This window comes from Urocitellus parryii, chromosome 3 (genome assembly GCF_045843805.1).
Source record: "Urocitellus parryii isolate mUroPar1 chromosome 3, mUroPar1.hap1, whole genome shotgun sequence".
Taxonomy (NCBI): domain Eukaryota; kingdom Metazoa; phylum Chordata; class Mammalia; order Rodentia; family Sciuridae; genus Urocitellus; species Urocitellus parryii.
Genome location: NC_135533.1, coordinates 124,155,327 through 124,175,268, shown reverse-complemented (window position 1 = coordinate 124,175,268; position 19,942 = coordinate 124,155,327). Strand labels below are relative to the sequence as shown.

General features: G+C 47.5%; 1 protein-coding gene and 1 non-coding gene across 2 annotated transcripts in view; both read left to right on the top strand.

Moving 5' to 3' along the window:
- Positions 1 to 5,529: 5,529 nt before the first annotated feature.
- On the top strand, positions 5,530 to 5,602 carry Trnav-uac (transfer RNA valine (anticodon UAC)). The gene has a single exon. It is a non-coding gene; the product is annotated as a tRNA-Val (tRNA).
- Positions 5,603 to 6,957: 1,355 nt separating this feature from the next.
- Glt1d1 (glycosyltransferase 1 domain containing 1) overlaps positions 6,958 to 19,942 on the top strand; it is a 69,178-nt gene continuing 56,193 nt past the window's right edge. Inside the window, exons 1-2 of the mRNA XM_026408048.2 lie at positions 6,958 to 7,025; positions 17,587 to 17,735. Coding sequence (XP_026263833.2) covers positions 6,958 to 7,025; positions 17,587 to 17,735 — 217 coding nt within the window. The remainder of the gene's footprint in view (positions 7,026 to 17,586; positions 17,736 to 19,942) is intronic.

Here is a 19,942-nt window from a genome sequence, read left to right as displayed (position 1 = left end):
GGATTAAATACTAAAAGGAAGAAACCAAAAACAAGCATTAGGAGAAAAGGTTGGCAAATGTAAAATCTTAGGAAGGAAAATGCTTTTTAAAGCCTAACACTAATGTTAGAAGCTGTAAAGGGAAAGTTAATAGATTTGACTACTCAAAGACTAACATTTATGTATATAAAAAATCAGTGCAGGACTGGGATTGTGCTCAGAGGCAGGGTGCTCACCTAGCATGTGTGAGGCACTGGATTCGCTCATCAGCACCATATAAAAATAAAATAAAGGTATTGTGTCCACCTACAACTAAAAAAATAAATGTTTAAAAAAATCAATGCAGGGGCTGAGATTGTGGCTCAGTGGTAGAGTGTTTGCCTGGCATGTGTGAGGCCCTGGGTTCAATTCTCAGCACCACATACAAATAAATAAATAAAGGTCCATCAATGACTAAAAACATTTAAAAAAAATCAATGCAGTTAATGGCAAATAAACTGAAAAACTACTTGAAGTGTACATGACAGAGTTAATGTCCTGATTTCTTAAGAAACTTGTAAGCATCCAGTAAATAAAATTGGCATCGTGAATGGCCAGGCCCTTCAAAGGAAAGCTGCCTTGGGACCTATCAGCATCGTCCCTCTCTGGGGACCGCACCTTGGCTTTCCTTGGTTCATCAAGGCTGCCTGTGGTGAAAGTGGGCCTGGCTATACCCCCATATCCAGAAGAGTGCGTGTGACCCAAGCCTGTCCAACCAGCACTAAGCCATCTGTTGAACTGAAGGAATTAGTTCACAGATGGGTTCATGACGCAGGCTAGTCAGAGCTAACCAGGGCTTACTCTGTAATGAGAAGGAAGAGATTCTGCTTTCTTCTGGGACTGAAGATTTTAACAATATCTGCCTGGAGTTGCCTGGGACCATCTTGTAAAACTCAAGAATTAAGCAACCCAAAAGAATCTGGTAGAAATGAAAGACTTTTGTTTCAAAATGACAACATGTGGGTCTTGGTTCTGGTCATAGCTGAAAGATAATTCAATTATAAGCCCATACATTTTCCTTTTAGTTAAGCAAATGTGACTTTCTGTGATTTGTAATTGAAAACATCCAGGTACATACACATTCATGCACACACAGCAGATAAGGATACAGATGCCCTTCAAGGAACCAAATCAAAATACAACAGTAATCTAAACATGTGAAAAGAGGAGACATGTTTTGTCACTGACTTGAAAGTAATCAGTGTTGGCAATGTTTTGGAAAGCAGGTGAGTTCATAAAGGGCCACTGGAAAGATAAAGTGGTACAACTTTATGTGGGGTGCAATTTGTCATTTGTACCAAAACCATAATTGCCCACATTTTAAATGTGCAATTCCACATCAGGAATTGAAGAATGTATGCACTTAGCTGTAAAATACTCATTGCAGTGTTGATGAAAATAGCCCAAAGCTTGAAGAGGGCAAAGATGTCCAATAAGAAGGCATTGGTGAATTATGGTGCAGGCAGACATTGGGATACTATGCAATGATTCAGATCATACTGTAGATGCAGGACAAGGAGTTAGAAATGTGTTCATGATGTACTGCAATGATAGTTTTTCATTGCTGTGTCACAAATTACCACTTCAATGCTTAAAACAGCATCCATCTGTTAGTTCAAAGATCTGCAGGTCAGAAGTCTGAGTGTTGGCACAACCATCTCCTCTGCCCCAGCCTCACACAACTGAAGTCCAGTTGATGGCCAGGTAGACACTTCTGGAGTTCAGGGCCCTCTGTCCCCAGTGCTTGTGGTGGTGGCAGCATGTAGTCCCTTGAGATATGGCTGGACTGCCCATTTCCCTGCTGCCATCAGCTGGGGGCCTGGTCCCAGCCCAACTAAAGCCCACCAATGTTCCTCACCACATTGCCCCATCCTGGTCAGAGTTGGCAACAGAGACTCCCTCTCACACTTCAGTCATTCTGCTGTCAGAAAATGTTCAGTCTCTTTAAAAGGATGCTTATTAGGTGAGACCCAGCCTGCACTATCTTCCTATTCTAAGGTCAACTAACTTGGAAATCAAATCACATCTTCAAACTCTCTTCACCTCTGCTGCCTCTTCCCAAAAGCCCCTGGACTGGCACTTGATTGAATAACTCAGAGAAGTTGTGTGCACACCAGGAGATGGCAACTCTTGGGCCATGTTAGAACTTGCCTGCCATAATTAGGAAGTAACAAAGAGCATATTACCAGGAAAAGTGTAAAGTGTTCCTATTTTTGTAACAACAATGACAAAAAAAAAAACTGAACAAAAGTAAATAAAAAAAAAATGCAGGTTCCTGAGGAGCCATGGGAGATTGAAGCTCACAGGTGAAGAATAAAGACTCACGTATGAGATCTTGAAGACAAATAGCTGGGATCAGGTGGAGCGCTGCTCTTTGATGGAGAAGCAGGTCTAAAGAACTACATCAGCAATCTTTATTATATATGGCTCATTGATCAGATTAAATACTATGCAAGCATTATTCTTTGAAACCATGAAAGTTACAGAGTTAGCAACAGTATGCAGTTATTCCTTAGTTACATTCTCCAATTGCACTGTGCAATGTTAGGAGTATTGTGCAGCTCAAGAAAGTCTATTGTTTAAAGTTACTATCGTGCAGGCAGGTTCAGGAGCAGCAGAGGTGGTGAAACATTTTGGTTGTCTCAGAAAAGAGAATTCCTTCATTCCCAGGAGCTGTGAACCTGAGAGCAAGGTCGAGGCTGATAAGACTCTAGCACAGCCTCCCCATAGATGGCATTACTCTAGCAACCAGGCATCCTGCACCTTTTCACAGAAACTTTCCCAAGCACCAAGCATGTCACAGCCATGAAGTCATCAGGGACTCCATCTCAGACACTGGACTCCCATTCACTGTCACCACTCTCCATAACAATCCGGTATCCATGTAGCAGAGTCATAGAAACATAATGAAGAGTCCACTACCTTGGGGATATCTCAGGTGTGCCAGATACTGAAGCTCACAGGTGAAGTGCTAAGAGCTGCAGAATCTGCAGCTGAGGACTGGGGGCATTCTCTGAAGAGCAGGGACAGAGCTTAGATAGCTGTTAGGCACGTGGTCACAACCCAATGATTAGAATGTCATTGTGACGATATATATGAAAAGCCTGGAAAATGTGAAGTATTAATACTGTATCTCAGGGCAGTGGGATTTTGTGTGATTTTTTTTACCATTTTTTTTCCTGCTTACCTGTATTTAGCCTACTTAATACAAATAAACTAAAATGTCAAAAGATTAAAGAAGGACCTCCACCTCCACAGGTTGTTACTGGGCTCAGGTCAGATGAACCTCTGTCTTCCCCACAGTAAGCCTCTAGCAAGCACTGGACACAGGTCCTCTGATCTAGCCACAGCTCTAACCTGATTGGTACAGGAATCCTGGCAGCCGTGCCACATGTGGCCAGGCCTGCTTGTGGCAGCTGGAAGGGAGGGGAGTCTTTGGGAGAAGTATCTCTGGCTGAAAAATCTAGAGGCTGTCTGCCCAGTCTTCAGCAGTGTGGGGATGAAAGCCCTGATTTCACTCCCGTGCTCGTGGAAGAGCCACTCATTCCTCATGAACTTCATGTTCAGGGAGCAAAACCAGCAGGAAGGAGTTTCTCTCAGACTAACACTTTTTTTTGTTTTGCATTTGATCACTTCGGAAATCTGTCAATGGAAGTAAGGAAAAGGAAACTAACCAGGGCTGTCCCTGTCCTTTCCTTCTCTCTCATTTTCCCTCCATGTCTCTCTCATTTTCCCTGTGAATTTTTTCACAGGGAAAAGTTTACAAATCAAGGTTCCCGAGAAAAGCCTAAGCAACAAGAAATGTTTATCCCGCAGTTAATAATTTACACTAAGACCCCCGTTGTAAAGGTACAACCTGTGCAACAGACCCTCCTTTGCCTTACACAGGAATTGATGATGAGAATGGGAAACACATGGTTAATATTGATGGCAAATGGGTTGAGATGCAGAGTCTGCCCTTTAGTTAAAGATTATAAAGATATAATTGGTGTACTTTGACCAAGGATCAAAGAAACTCTTTAAGAAGGCAGTTAAAGAGGAAATTACCTTGGAAATTAAAAATTAATGTAAAATTAGTAGATATATTTTAGAGACACTTCAGAGTAATAGGCTTTCACTATTTTAAGTGTGTTTTGCTGGAACTTTAGAACTAAGAAAGCTTACCAATAATTATAGATATGCTTTAATGTTAAAGGTTAATGAAATAAGGTTGGGGATGTGGCTCAAGCGGTAGCCCTCTCGCCTGGCATGCGAGCGGCCCGGGTTCGATCCTCAGCACCACATACCAACAAAGATGTTGTGTCCGCCGAGAACTAAAAAATAAATATTAAAAAATTCTCTCTCTCTCTCTCTCTCTCTCTCTCTCTCTCTCTCTCTCTCTCTCTCCTCTCTCTCTTTATAAAAAAAAGGTTAATGAAATAATTATAGATATGCTTTAAAGTTAAAAGTTAATAGGTCAGGAGACATGTGGTCTAGTTTCGTAGTCTAGAACCTAGTGGTTGAGGTAAAAATATAAAAGGTTAATGGTGATTGGCAAGGGTTACAGGAAAAAATTTTAAACTATTTATTCAATATCTTAGGTAATCAATATATTTCAGAAAAGATTTTAACTCTTGAAAATTATGTAAATCAAAGAAGTTTCCGGCTTTGAGGCTATCCATTAACCACTTCAAAAAATAACTGCAAAAAAAGGTATAAAAATAAAGGCCCCTCTAGGGGCAGCAGATTTCTTTTGAAGGCTGCTTATAACTTGCAACCTGTCATCTCTTCTTTTGCCCACTCCACTCATCCTTCAGGATCCCCGTATCCCTGCTAGGGCTGGACCCCAGCATTCAGTACTACAGGGAGGAACAATGGGGCACAGACAAAACCTTTTGTAGGAACGAACACAGGAGCGCCTTGCTTCTCATTACTGTGAAGAGGGGAAAGATGTCAATTGTTGATTTCTATCACAGAGCTATTTCTAAAGCCAGCAGACCCACAGTGCTCTCCCTTGAAAATGCTATCATTTTTATACAGGGCAGATAATAAAGTTCCATTTTCCCTGGTGTTAGGAACTAGAAAAATAGTCAAGTAAATACTATGATCAGAGAGAAAACAGATTTTGCTTTACATGTATTTTAAGACCCTTACATTGAAAGCATCTGGGGAAGCTTCATGAGAGGTACCAACAACCTTTTCTGTTCCACTGACCCTCCCCCAGTAGTGATTTCTACCTACTCCACAGCAACACACTTGCCTTTGTACATTTTCTATTACCTATATGGGTGAATCATACAAGACTTCATGAAAATGAACTAATTAACTATGATATGATATTGTTTTTAGGTTTTTTCATCTTACAAATGAGTAAACTGAAGCAATGAAGGTTAAGTAATGTACCCTAAAAGGCACTTCAGAATCTCTCCCCCAATGAATCAGGGGTAGGTGGAAAAATCGCATGTAAGTTTCAGTCTGCAAACCCTCTTCTAGCATTTTCTAGCACTGACTCCCATTAAGAATCAGGAATGAGGGGATATAGCTCAGTTGGTAGAGTGCTTGCCTTACAAGCACAAGGACCTGGGTTCAATCCCCAGCATCACCACCCCCTCAAAAAAAGAATCAGGAATGATTTCTCACAGGATAGAACCTCACAACAGCGCATGACCCATGATTCATCTGAATTAAGCAAGCCTTTACTGAATGGGCTGGCCATGCCTGATGTTGCCCTGGGCACGCAGAGCTCACAGAGTGTCTTAGCTTTCAGGGAGGTCATGACTCAGTTGAGGGCAAAGGACTCTTATAAAGCAGGACTAAGAGGATGAAGGTTAGCCAGGGAATATTGAGAAGGTCCCAGATGAGGGGATTGGGGACCTCATAAATGCAGACATCTCCCAGATGGGGTTTTGTGGTGGGCTGAATGGCGGTAGACATCCTCATCCCAGAAGCCTATGAGTGGGGCTGCTCTCATCCATTTGTGCTGCTGTAACAAAATACCGTGGACTGAGTAATTTATACATAACAGAAATTTATTCCTCACAACTCTCGTGGCAGGAAAGCTCAAGACCCAGGAGGCAGCAGATTTGGTGAAGGGTGATGCAACTTTCCTGCTGGTTGTGGAGGAGCCTGGGTAGTGAGCACCCTGTTCTCACAAGACAGGAGGGGGAAGGGTGAAACGACTGCCCTTCCAGACCTTTCCAAAGGACCTATTCCATCCGCCAGGGCAGGGTCCCTCTGGCTCACCACTCTTAAAGGCCCTGTCCCCTCTAGGCACTAAAGTCAGGCAGGTTGTGGAAACCGAGGCTCAGATCCCTTTCCACATCTGTGGGCCTGGCCCCGTGGAGAGGGCTGCAACCACTCCTGCGCCTGGGTGAGCCCACTCATGGTCACTGCTCTTCTCCTCGGGAGGCGACGCAGACCACCAGTGGTCCTGATCTCCGTGAGACTGGACCTGCCCTCAACTCCACAGAGCTGCCTGAAATCCTCTTATCTGGCTCTCCTTCCCTTCCAGGGGGACCCCTTCCTGGCCCAGGGCCGCCACCTGCTCGCTCATCCTTCCTCTACAGCCTCCTCCTCACGGACTCCTACCCTTTGCTCCTCGCTGTCCCCTCGGGGTCCCGCGCACCACTCCCCGCGGACCCCGCCCCTCCCTTATCCGCTGACACCTCCCCTCCCTTCCAGTCCCCGCTGACCCTTCTCCTTCTCTCCCCTCCCCTCCCCACAGTCCCCTCCCCTCCCCTCCCCTCCCCTCCCCACAGTCCCCTCCCCACAGTCCCCTCCCCTCCCCTCTCCCTGGTCCCCTCCCCGCTCGCGTCCCCTCTGGGTGCCGGAGCCAGCGGGCGCGGACTAGGCCTGGGGAGCTTCCGGCGGGAGCGACCGAGCGCCGCCTCCGGGCCCGCGGTGGCTGCAGAACAGGTCTATGGCCAGGGCGGCGGCGGCGGCGGCGGCGGCGGCGGCGGCATGCGGCTGCTGTTCCTGGCGGTGCTGCGGCCGCACACCGGCAACGCGGTGACGGCCGAGCGTGTCCGGTAGGTGCGGGCCGCGCCGGGCCTGAGCATCCTGAGTTCCAACGGCAGCGCGCCCAGCTTGGCGCAGGTGGACCGCGCGGCGGTGGGACCCCGCGCAAGGTGTGAGGCTGCTCGCGGCCACGCGCGGAGTGCTGGCGGCCGGCGGCGGCAGCTGGTGGGTTGCACGGCCCAGCTCCTCCTCGCTGTGTTTCGAGCCACTGGGCCGGGGACGCAGCGCAGGGTCCGGAGAGATGCCATGCGGGTGCGGTGCCTGTGAATGGAGGCTCAGAGCGGGCCTCCCTGCTGAGGGAGCTCTGGGCACAACCAGGGGGACCAGGCGGCTCTGGTGGGCCAGATTCCGGGCAGAGGGTTTAGCACTAGCGAAGACTCTGCCCCTGTCTCAGGTCTGATTCCAAACAGTCCTGGCTCCCCCATCTGCATGGCTGCCCCAGTTTCCCTCCTGCACCCTCTATTCCCATCTTCCTCATGCTCTGTCTGGTTATCTTCTTAATACTCACCTTTTCTGCAACTATCTTGCTGTGTATTTTACCTCTTTGTCTTCCGGTCACTGGATCGCAAGCTTGGAGCCAAGAGGACAGGGAGGGGCGTTTTCATGGATACCTCTGGCCTAGTCCTGGCCCGCGCTGGGCTGTCTCAACTGGATGAAGGAACCAGGGCTGGGCTGAGGATGGTGGAGGACTGGCTGGGGTTGGACACAGGACCAGTGGAAGGGCACTGTTCTTCCCCTGTCCCTTTGCAGCAAACTATCTTGGTTCATGAAACTTCCCAATTTACTTCCCCTCTGTGGGTTCCTTTCCTCATCCTCAAAATGAGCAGTTGGGGCTCCATCAACTCTTGTGAGTACCTTTTAGCTAAAAAAAAAAAAAAAACGTTATAGTTCTCCTAAAGAAGAAAGTGGAAAGAACACATGGAAGATGAATCTGGGGAATTTACAATTAGGGATTTTATTGTATGAGTTTATCCTAAACTTAATTCAGGGAAATTCCATTCACTCCTTGGGCTGATCTGGGAGAAAGCCCCCAAGGATCTCTGTTGAATGGAGCACTGGGGAACAGACCCAGGGAAGGAAACAGAAGTAAAGGAAGGACCCCCAGGTGATTGGCGTCATTAAGAAAACAGAACAGGGTAACTTAAAGGCTGGGGGCCACTTTAGATAATGGGGTCCAGGAGGATCTCTGAGGAGGTTACAGTCAAGCTAAAAACCAGAATGAGGTAAACACTCTGAGACCTGAACGGAGGGTCCCAGGAAGGGGCAACTGCGGGAACACAGACCTGAGATGCCTGGCCAGAACCGTGAAGGCAGGTCACTGAAGGCAGCTGGGGACAAGAGCCAGGAATGAGGTCAGAGAGAGAGGCCAGGCCCAGCTGAGTCCTGGTGGAGAACAGATGGTGCTTTAGGAATTCAGACAGTGAGTGCCTGTCAATTAACATCTGGCCCTCTGGACACAGAGGGAAGGCTTCCTTCACCCTCGGAAGGTTCCCTAGGATGACTGGACAACAGACAGAGAGGAGAGACACATGGATGTGCAAAGAGGCAGAGTGTGACTACCCTCCAGGCCAGTGTGATCCGGAGTGTGTACAACCCTTTCCACAGGGGAGGAGGTGAACAGGCCATGGAGAAAATTGTGGTTTTTAAGTGTCTTCAGTGGGCTTGGCAGGACATACAATGACATGGGACAGAGCCATTGGCCCACAGTACAGACAATGGATTGTAATGATTGCCTTTGGAATACTGAATATAGTCCAAATAGAAGACAATGGTGTGTGCAGAAGTGTGTCCAGCATAGTGATAAACTTCAGGCTTTCTGCCTGCGACAAGAGCCTAGTTGATGAAAACTCGGGGAATGATCAGAAGGAATCGTTTTCCTCCTTGACAGTCTGAGCTTCTAGCTGACAAGATCTCCAGATAAGGCCTCTCTTGGCATCTGCTGCTCTCAGGTTCCTTAATTTAATACAATCAACATGAGGGCGCCGCATTTTGAGGTGACAGTCTCTGCACTCCTTCAACTCCTGTCTAGAATTATAAACCCACATCTTCTAAGGATCTATACTCAAACCCACCCAAAAGGCCACTCCTTACTTTTGTTCCAGTCACGAGATAAAGTAGAAAGCTACTGGTCCTCCCTAGAGCCGTCCATTCATTCCTTGATTCTTTCAAACGACAGGTTTGCCATGCCCCTGTGATGTTGCCCGTCTCGGAGGCCTTGGGGATGTGGAGGCAGACAAGGCAGGCTGCAGCTAACTTTTGTTCAGCCTGCTCCGCAACTAATAAGATTGAAGCCCCAAACACCCAGGTGAATTGTCCATTTCATGCATAGGCTGCACAAAGCATGGGCCAGCCATGGAGAGATACAAGTGGACAAAGGCTGTGCTCTCATAGTACCAGACCTAGTGGGGAAGCCAGCAAGGCCTGTCCTCTCAGGTCCCTCTTAGCCTCTGGGCAGCATTCCCTTCCCAGGCACAAGGCAGGACATCCTTCCGGGATGGGGTCTTACAGGCTTCCATCAGATGAGGCAGATGGAAGAATTTTTTTTGTATGTTCTTTTTAATTATACAAGGCGATAGAATGCATTTGCCATATTGCACACAGGGAGTACAACTTCCCATCCTTCTGGTTGAACATCATGTGGGATTATCATTATGTCGTGAATTCACATATGAATGTAGGAATGGAAGGCTTTCTTTATGGCCAGTTCAAGAGAGGGAGATTAATATTTTAGGCTTTATGGCTTTCTTGGAGAAATAAAATTCTAGATTTTTAGGACCTGCTGTGGGGCACAAAAATTCTAGTTTTCATAGCTGCTTTGAGGGGAAAAAGCCGGGAGGAGACAGGAGGACGGAGGTCAGAGAAAGACTGGAGTCTGAAGCTGCTTCTGAGGCTCGCTTCCGAGTGTGGTTTTCTGAGCCTCTGTGTTGGTGGTGCTGAGTCTGATCAGCCTGCTCCAGGTGGGGCCAGGAGATGCAACTGGAAAGGCAGCCAGGACCTCCTTCTCACAGGACCAGAAATAGCAGCCCTGAAAGGCCATGGGAGGTCTGCACGGGAAGGTTACGGTGACTGCAGATGGAGGGTGAGAAGGTGGGGACCCGAGGACACTTTTGGGTTTGGCATATTTAAGAATCAAGATGAACAGGGCTCAGGATTGAATGTGGGGAGTGAAGGGCAGATGCTGGGAGCAAGTAGGGGCACTCCTGGGTGCCCAGGCTCTCAGCAGGAAGCTCAGGCCTCCACTGCCTAGCCACTGTTTAGAAGATGTAGGTGACAGAGATGAAAATTGCATTCTGGGTAAAAAGTCTGGGATTGAAAACAGATCAATGTTGTAAGGTCTCCTCTCTCTATGTACACTTTGGGGTGAGCTAGCTGTGTGCAGGCTGTCTGAGCTACTGTTAGGTTACAGCTGATGGCTGGGTGTCAGCACTGTAGATGCATTGGATTGGCACCTACTCTGCAGAGGGGTCTCCTAAGCCCTGTGAATTAGGAACCCACATCTGAAGAGCAAAGCATCTCAGTAATAATTAGGGGCATCAAAGATATGGGTTCTTCTGGGAAGATGATGTGGGCCTTGAACAGGAAGTCAGAGACACACTCCTGCAGAACAGCCCTTGTGGTGACAGACAGCTGTAGTGGCTTTCTTCCCACTGTATGTAGACATATCCTGTGACCCAACTAGAAGGCAGGCCCAGGCTTCCAAGTGTGATTTGACACTGCTGGCCTGGCAGTCACCTGCACCCACATATTAGGCTGTAACCATTTGCAGTTGGATTTGGGCTAAGAATCTCATTCATTGTTTGGCACACTTGGTGGCCAGGTTGTAGGGGGACATATGGGTCCCACCTATAACTGACTGAGGCTGTCAGTAACTGCCAGAGGAGCCTGACACTCTCCCATGGAGCTGGGTGAATTCATCTAGAACAGCTCCTAACCTCAAAGTTAAAAATTAAAGAAGAACAAAGTTAAAAGCTAAAATTTACTCTGGTTTGCTAAAAAATAGAGTAGAACCCTGGAGAAAAAAGAATGGCACAGGTAATGGGTGTAAAAACATGTTCACACTCTGGCTTGGGCTTTGTTGGGTTGGTGATGGGTGAATCCATAGTCCCCAAGGCTGCCTCTTGTCCTGCTAGAGTAGAAGGCTGTCTTCAGAAACCTTGAAATGCGGTTAACAACCTTTCTAAACCAACTGTGACCCCTACTGCCTGGGCTCCACCTGGACCATAGCATGCAAGTGTTTTCATTTGAATGTGAATTGCTTTCCACAGCAGGAGCACACAGTGGAGCAGGGAGAGCAGGAGAAGGGCAGAGCAGTGCACAGGGCAGTACACCAGGCTTTCCCTTCCAACCCAGCTGCCTTCTGCTACTGCCATTCTGATTTCTGACCGGGTCACCAAGCCCTGGGGAACTAGGCAAAAGGCAGGAGGAAAGTTCTCCGGTTTCCTGGTTTTTCTTTAGAGCAGTAATAAGAAATTGTGGATGTCCAGTAAGTGGAGGGAAAGAGGCTACTTCATTTCCCTCTTAAGTAAAAGGTGTTGGAAGTCATTTCACGTTTTCATTTAGCAAATGTCTGCGGAGCGTCTGTCTCTAAGGGCGAAGTGGGTTCATCACATGGAGGAGCTTGCGAGGCAGCCCTCAGCCCTCAGCTCTGTGCTAAGCCCACCCGGAGGAAGTTTTTAGCACTCCAGCACAGAACACACACAATGCAGATAATTATACATAGGGCTGGGGCGGCACAGGGTGACCTCAGTCCATATGGAGGCAGGCCTCTCTCAGGGCTATGGGACAGCTCCCCCCCCAAAACAGCCGTCTCTTTCACATCACATAAAACTTATCCTTTTAAAGTGTACAATTTCCAGTATGTTCATAAAGTCATGCAAACATTACTACTATTCAATTCTGGGACATTTTCCTCACCTCCACAGCAGCCCTGAACCCATCCCCAGACCCTGGCCACCACTTATCTGCTTCCTGTCTCCATGGATTTGCCTGTCCTGATCATCTCATACACATGGAAATATACCCCATGTGGTCCTTTTCTAGGACTTTGCATGATCTATTAGTACTTCTTCATTCCTTTCTGTTGCGTGGACACAGTTTCACTCGCGTCTTCATCAGCCCAGGAGTGACGGGCATTTGGGTCACTTCCACTTTGCGCTGTTATGAATCTGCTGCACTGGGCATTTGTGTATGTGAAGCGACTTTAAAAAAAAAAAAAAACAGGTGTTAAAGGTTAGTGAAGTGGAGAGGGAGAGGGGCTGGGGGCAGCATCGGTGGCCAAAGGAGCTGTACATATGGGGGCCCCAGGGAGGAGGAGGCTGCCCTGCTGTGAGAGAGCATGGGAAGCAAAGGGTGAGCTGGGTGCTGTCCCTGTCACGTTGAGGCTCCTAGATTTGAAGCCACAGGCTTAAAGCGTGAGAGGTGGAGGTTGATGCCTTGGGAACAAATAAGAGAGCAGAAGAGAGCGCAGAGGGAGGAGGGAGGAGGGAAGAGGGTACAGAGATCTCCAGGTGTCTGGATGCTCTCTTAATGGAGACCCTGAAAGCGCCCTTCAAGGGGGTGAGAGGAGCTGTCCAGGTTCAGTGTGAGGTGCAGGCCACCTGTTCAACAAGGAGTGAGAAGGGACAGTGGGCATTGGCTCCAAGAGGTCGGCGGCTGTGCTCTCTGGCCTTGCTCTGGGGGAGCAACAGGGGATGGAGGCCCAGGAATGAGCAAGATTGAGAAGCAGAGTTGGGAAATGCAGGGGCCCTTGCATGGAGTTCTTCTGCCAAAGGAAGGGAGCAGAGAACCCGGTTAACTGGAGGTGGAGGAGGCAGGTTGCTGGAGAAGCCCTTGAAGGGCCTGGAGCTTATTTGCTGCTGCTGGGAAGGGAAGAGGAACCCCTGAAAGAATGGGGCTACATGGTGGGAAGCTCTCGAGGAGTCAGGGGCCTGGCTGCGGGGGGTGTGGTTGCTGGGTTAGGGTCTCAGGCTACTGGGAGGGGTTCAGAGGCTGGCAGGTGCAGGACAGGTGGGCCTGGTGGTTGAAGGCAGACCCCTCCCTGCCTCTTTCTCCCTTAACAATTTACAGAACATTCTCACAGATAAATAACATCCAGGTAATGCAATGTTCTGCAGATGGGTTGCTGTTATCTTACTTGATCCTCAGGAGGGAAAGGGCAGCCTTCGCTCCCCTTTGCTCTCTGAACAGCTTGAGGGCTTGCCCACATTGACACAGCGATTTTTCTCATCGAAGACCAGCACAATTTCTTTTACACATCCTCATTTCTTGAAGTGCTGTTCAGAGAACCACATGGTCCAGTCCAGCACAGCCGGCTTCCTCGTCTGCAGCACGAAGATCATTCTTGCTCCAGGCAGCTGCAGATGAGGGTGTGCACTGCCCAGCAGGAGCTGTGGGAAGCCAGCCAGGTGCTCATACATGCAGGCCACAGAGCAGGGAGGACTGCCATAGGACAGCCAGGTCCCTGTCTCCCATCTCAGGGTCTTCCAGGGCACAGGGAGCTGGAATGGGCTGCAGCTGGTGCTCCCTGCCCCAGTGGGATTGTTCTTGTTATTTTGTAAAAAATCAGACCTGGAGATTTGTGGGAATTCCCCTAAGGCAAACACTGAAACTAAGCTTCACTGTGACTCAGATGGGAGATGGAGGCAGGTGGGGGGACTGTCGGATTTCCAGCCAGGGATGCGCAAATCATTTCTTCTCTTCCTGCAACTGACAAGTAAATTCTCAAAGTCTCTTAATTTTTTTTTGGAGATACCTTCTTTCTCAAAAAAGCTTCCTTTTTAGGAAAAAAAGAAATAGAATTCTTTGGGCATAATAGGTGCTTCATGAATTTATTAGCTGAACTAAATTATTACTTGACAGAAGAAATAAAGATAGAGCAACTTAAAGGTGTTATATGTCAACTAGAAATGAAGGTAAAACGTTAATCCATAGAGGATTAAGATGAAAAAATTATTTACAGTATTTATGAGGTCATAAAGTCAGTGTCAAAATGCTGCTTAAAATAGGTCTCACAGATCAGGAAGGACGCATTATCATGAATCTCATCCCCTCCTAAGGCTGCCTTCCTGTTCTCTTCTGTATCGATTCTGCAGAGGTCATAAATCTCTCAAGAATGGATTCTCTGAGAAGAATTCAAACCCTTTTCCAATTATCAATACATTTTCTCAGCTGCTCATTTCTCAGAGCTTTAAGAAGATGGAATAGCAATTATTCCCTTCTGCTCATAAACATGTTAGATTCTTACCTTCGCATGATAACAATTTCTAGGCCCAAGTGGGCAGTAGCTGCATGGGCAGCAGGCCTTTCTCCAGCCTGCGGGTCAGTTATCATCTACATCTTCGAAGGCTGCAAAGTCTGGGGGAGAGGGACAGTGTTGCTGAACATCAATGACAGGATCAAATTCAACTGTGAAAATGAGAAAATCAAGATATACCACATACCTCAACAGCATAAGCCAATTTCAGTCCTAAGACCTAAGTTTTTCTTCATTTGCATGCTGCTGTTAGACCACTGGGTATTCAATTTACATTGTAGAAAGGAATCAGCAGGAAAGTTATCCTTCCTCTACAAGTGAGTAGGGCGGAATCTTGTCGCATGCCCACAGTGGATGCAAGCTTCAGGACTTGGATCTGCTGTTTTTCCCAAGTCCTTTGTTCCTATGTGGCTCCCAAATGCAAAGTCCTTGGCCGTGTTATGATCTGAACGAGTTCATGCTTTGAAACTGTGATGAAATACCTGAGGCTGGATAACTTTGTAAAGAAGAGGTTTGTTTAACTCACACCAGGTTCAAGGTTGAGGGGTTGATGACCTTCTCCCAGGCAGAGTCTCAAGGTGGCTCAGGGCATCACATGGCAAGAGACAGGGAACACACGTCGTGTGTCCCTTGTGCTCTCTCCCTCTTTGTGTAATTTTCCGGTACTCTATCATGAGGGCTGTACCTCATGGTGTTAGGTAATCTGCTGGCCTCCCAGAGTCCTTTCTAAACACCTGAGTAAGTTTCCACCTTAGTACTTCACAGTCAGGATTGAATTTCAGCAATGAGCCTAGGGGGTCACCCTGAAACCACAACCAAACAGTGCCCAAGAGTCAAGATAACCTCCTCCTCTTCCTCTTCCCCCTCTTCCTCCTCCTGCTCTTACACCCGTTACTGTTTCTCCTCTTCCTCCTGCTCTGCACATCCTTCCCCTCCTCCTCTTCTCCCACTGCATTTCCTTCTGACCTCTCTCCTCCTCGCATCTCTCCTTTCTCTCTTTCCTCAGTTCCCTCCTCCTCTTTCTTTGACTCTAACTCTTAGGATTTTGTGAAATATTTCTCCTCCACATCAGGAGGCCAATTCGTTTGTTTGAATAAGGACATAATGATCCCGCTGGTGGAGCTGAAGTAAAAAGGGCTCTGTTGGGCTTGCATCTCAGACTCTCAGGCTGTCTGGGTGATTTAGGAGAATTCTCAAGGGACATTTTAAGTGTATTTGATTATCATCTATTTGCTCATTTTGTTACCAGAGCCCCAACTTGTGACTTCACCATTCATGTAACTGTAGCACAGAGGGTGTAAGTGCGGCGGGGGGAGTGTGGCAGGGATACAGAGGGGGAGACCCAGAGCAGAGAGTGGGAGGAGGGTTGTCAACATTCATGGGCAGGAGGTGGGGCCAGGTGGCTGGCTAGTAATCTGTCCTGTGGGTGGAAGGCAGGGCTGGCCATGGGTGGCATCAGCTTGGGCTGTGGCGGGAGGTGGGGCCTGCCTGAGCTGGGCTGGGGTGTTTGGACTTTGCAGTGGGGACATGCTCAGCGGTCAGGTTATTCATTAACAAGACCAAGAGGGACCTCATTTTCATGTGGTTTAGTTGAACTGACTACTGTGAGCTGTTGGAGGTTTTAATCAGGGCAAAGACGTGGCTCTGAGTGTCACCTGCACATATACACACACATCTCAAATAATTATGAATTATAATGCATGCACACAGCAAAAAATCCCCAAGAGGATAAGGAATGTAGTGGGAAGTCCCCCTCCTGCTTCCATGTCCTGTTGGGACAGATTGTTACCATGCCTTTCTGGGTTTCCTTCAAGGTGCTCTGTGCAACACAGAATCTACACAGGCTTTCTCTGCTTTGCTCACCATGAGTCTGGAGCTCATTTGGAGTCGCTTTGTGGTGACCCACTCACTGCCTTGTCTTAGTGGCTGAAGATCAGGTTGGATGGTGGTTTTCAGTCCTGCTCTTTCAAACATAGTGGCGGTGCTATTCCTGGCTGCCCGTTTCTGCATAGAATTTAAATGTACCTCTGGAGTAAGTCCCTGGACATGGAGTTGTGGCCAGAAGGCTTGTGTGCTTTGGATTTGCTACTTGTTCCTGTACCACCCATCAAAGAGGTTGGACTAATCTACTTTCACAAATAGTGTGCAGGAGGGTTTATTTCATGAAGTCGTAGGAAGACTTCTTGGTCTTTATAGATATTTTACATTAAAAGGTGACAAAATTGAGTTCCATTTCCTTCATTTAAAATCCCAGTTGTTGGGGCTGGGGTTGTGGCTCAGAGGTAGAGCGCTCGCCAATCATGCATGAGGCACCAGGTTGGATCCTCAGCACCACATAAAAATAAAGATATTGTGTCCACCTATAACTAAAAAAATAAATTAATAAATTAAAAAATAAAATAAAATCCCAGTTGCTTTTGTTTTTCTGTGAATTGCAATGTTATGCCCAACTATATTTTTTCTATTGGATTATTAGGCTTTTTCTTATTGATTTATAAAAGTTCTTTATATATAAAGAAAATTAGCTTTTTCTCTTTTGTATGTGTTGTAAATGGTAGTTTTTTCCCAGTTTCTCATTTGTGCTGTTGGTATCATCCTGAACAGTTCTTTTCTGCATGTGTGACTTATGTTACCAGGAATTGAGTTAAAATGGGAAGAAGGAAGAGATGTGTTTGAAAGGGATTCTTTCTGAAGGTAGAAGGGAAGGGCCAGGAAGTAGTTTTTGAAGTCATGGTAATCGGTGACTTTTGAAGTCCTTTTTTTTTTTAAAATATTTATTTCTTAGTTCTCGGCGGACACAACATCTTTGTTGGTATGTGGTGCTGGGGATCGAACCCGGGCCGCACACATGCCAGACGAGCGCGCTACCGCATGAGCCACATTCCCAGCCCCTTGAAGTCCTTTTTAAGAAGTGACTAACAGCGGCCTGAAGACAGATTTGGGGTACAACCCACAATAAAGGGGCAAGAGAAAAAAGTGACACGTGGAGTCAAAGAAACAGAGAAGGAACTCTCTTGTTCAGCACATGTCACTGGAGATGGCAGAGTGGATTCCACGTCTGAAGTCTGCCAAGCCAGCCTGAATTAGCCATGGCCCTCTGACCATTATCCTGGCCGCAGTCTGTTGTGTCAGAGACTGGTGGACAAATGCTGCTGTCCTCGATGCTGAGCTGCCTTCTCGATTTCAAAGCAGATTTCCTCTAAAGGGCAATTCAGAAATAAAAATTACTCGTAGAATTGACTTAAACTCCCCATCACAGGAGTGAGCTGTGGCATGTCCGCATTCCTTCATCTTCCCCCATCTCTCTGTTTTTGACACAGGGACCATCTAGAAGCCGCAGGACACGTGTGCATTCTGAAAGACGCCTTTGACTTTGAAAGCCCGTCTGAAATCTCAGACCTCATTGTGGCTGAGAACTTGGAGGCAGCTCTGGCTCTTCACCTCTACAGGGGAGGCCGACTCTTACAAGGTAACCCTCCTGCTCTTTGTGGGGGTTTAGCTGTGAGCTATCCCCCAAGAGCTCATGTGTGACCATTCATGAAAGTTCTGAGGTGAAATGATTCAGTTATGAAAGTTTTGACCCAGTCAGTGAACTAATCCACCTGAATGGATTAGCTGGGAGGTAACTGTAGGCAGATGGGATGTGGCTGGAGGAGTGGGTCACATGGTGGGGGCCTGCCTTAGGGTTTATATTTTGTCCCTTGTGAGAGGAGCTCTCTGCTTCCTGGTTGCCCTGTCCTGAGCAGCTTTCCCCTGCCCCCAGTGCACTCTTTCTCACTCAGGCCCAGAGCAGTGGATTTGGCTGGCCATAGACTGAGTCCTCTCAAACCGTGAGCTCAGAGCCAACTTCCTCTACATTGTTCTTTATAAGTCTTTTGGTCACAGCAATGAAAAAGCTGACAAATACACTCTTCCAAAGTAAAACAGTGGGAATGCTGAAAACCCAGAGCACCCGGAACCTCCAAAATGCGCACAGTGGTGTACCCTGTTTATCCAGAACACAAGTGGAAGGAGTTCAAGGAGCTCTTCACTTTGTTTTTCTTCTGAGCAATTTTCCAAAATGTGGTCACTGTGTCCACACAGAACAAGTGGATGCTGAAACTGTCTTTACTGTGAAGAGGGCTATCCTATCTCCATGTGTACTTCCTATTTCAAAGTGTACCTTTCAGAAGCTAAACATGGGACTCTTTTCTACAGATGAGTCCTTATGACAGATTTTAATTCAGCTTAATGAGGAAAATGCTATGGCGCTAAAGCTAATTTAGACCACTTGTGAGAGTTGGGTTGAAACAGGCAATTCAGGAAATAATGTCATAATAAGATCACTAGGTTAACTGCAAAAGGAATGAAGGTCCAGTGGGTCATGGGGCCCTTGGCTTTGGGACTCTTTTGTACTGGACAGAAGTGATCGATATCTCTGCCTGATGCAGAGTGACAGATGGTTAACCTGATGGCAGAGGATGAGCTCTCAGACCAATGAGGTCAACAGCAGGACGTCCCTACAGAGACTGCTGCCCGCTCGGGAGCCCAGCAGGCTGCTTCCTGGGATACCCAGAGGAGGTGCACATTGTCCTTCTTTTCTCCTGTTTCAGTCTTGATCTTATTGCAGATGGTGGGTTTTGTAACATGCCCAGCCCGTCTGGCTTCCCTGAGAGCATAGCCCCGAGTTGGGGCAGGACAGGTGTTCTGTGTTAGCTGAGCCAGGAAGGACTTTCTTGAATTGGTGGCCTGGTGAAGGTGCCGTTTATGCTGTATGTTTCAGGGGACAGCAGTCACTTGTAGACCACCATTATCTACGGCACTCATGCTGGGATCACTTTTTGGTCACAAAATATGTGAAGCTTCCTCAGTGTTCGGAAGTTTCACTGTCAAGGGTGAGGTGAGGTTCTCCTCACTTCTGCAGTTGAGCCTCTTGGGACACTGTCTCCACACATGGGGACATTTGCTCTCATGCTCTTTTTTATTTGCATGGCAAAACATTCCCCCAGCTAGGAGTAAGGCCTGACTCCAGGGTGTGGCATGAAAAGGGATCTTTTGCCTGCCTCTTGTCCCCTATGCCTCATTTGACCTCCCCAGAGGCAGCCAGCTAGTATTTTTTCATGTAGATTCTTCTAGAAATATATCTACTGCATTAGTGACCTACTATTGCATAACCTCCAAACTTAGCTGCTCTCAGCGACACGCTTGCCAGCAACCTGGCTGGACATTCTGTCCTAGGGGCTCTCGTGTGCTCTGGTCAACCTGGGCGCTGGGTCAACCCGGGCTGTTGGAGGGTCATATCCATGTTTGCAGCTCAGTCAACTGTGGGCAGGAGATGAGGCTTCTCCACAGACATGTGAGTGTCCTCAGACGTGGTGGCCAGCTTCTCCCAGAGAGAAGAACCCAAGAGAGAGGAAATGCAAAGTCACTTTGTCTTCTACCACCCAGCCTCAGAAGCCGCCCAACACGAGTCCCGTTGGTTACCTGGCACTATATGGCATGGGTCCTAGCCAGAACGTATACAATTACTGTAAGAATGCACATATTTATTGAAGTCTGAGTTTTGCTGTTTTGAAGACTGGCCACCACGAAGGCCTTTGCCCGTTTGCGTAGATGCCCCTCCTTCAAGCCACACAGTTGAGGCATCTCCACCCATGGGAGCCCTAGCAACTCTACCTTGGAAGTGCCACGATTTGA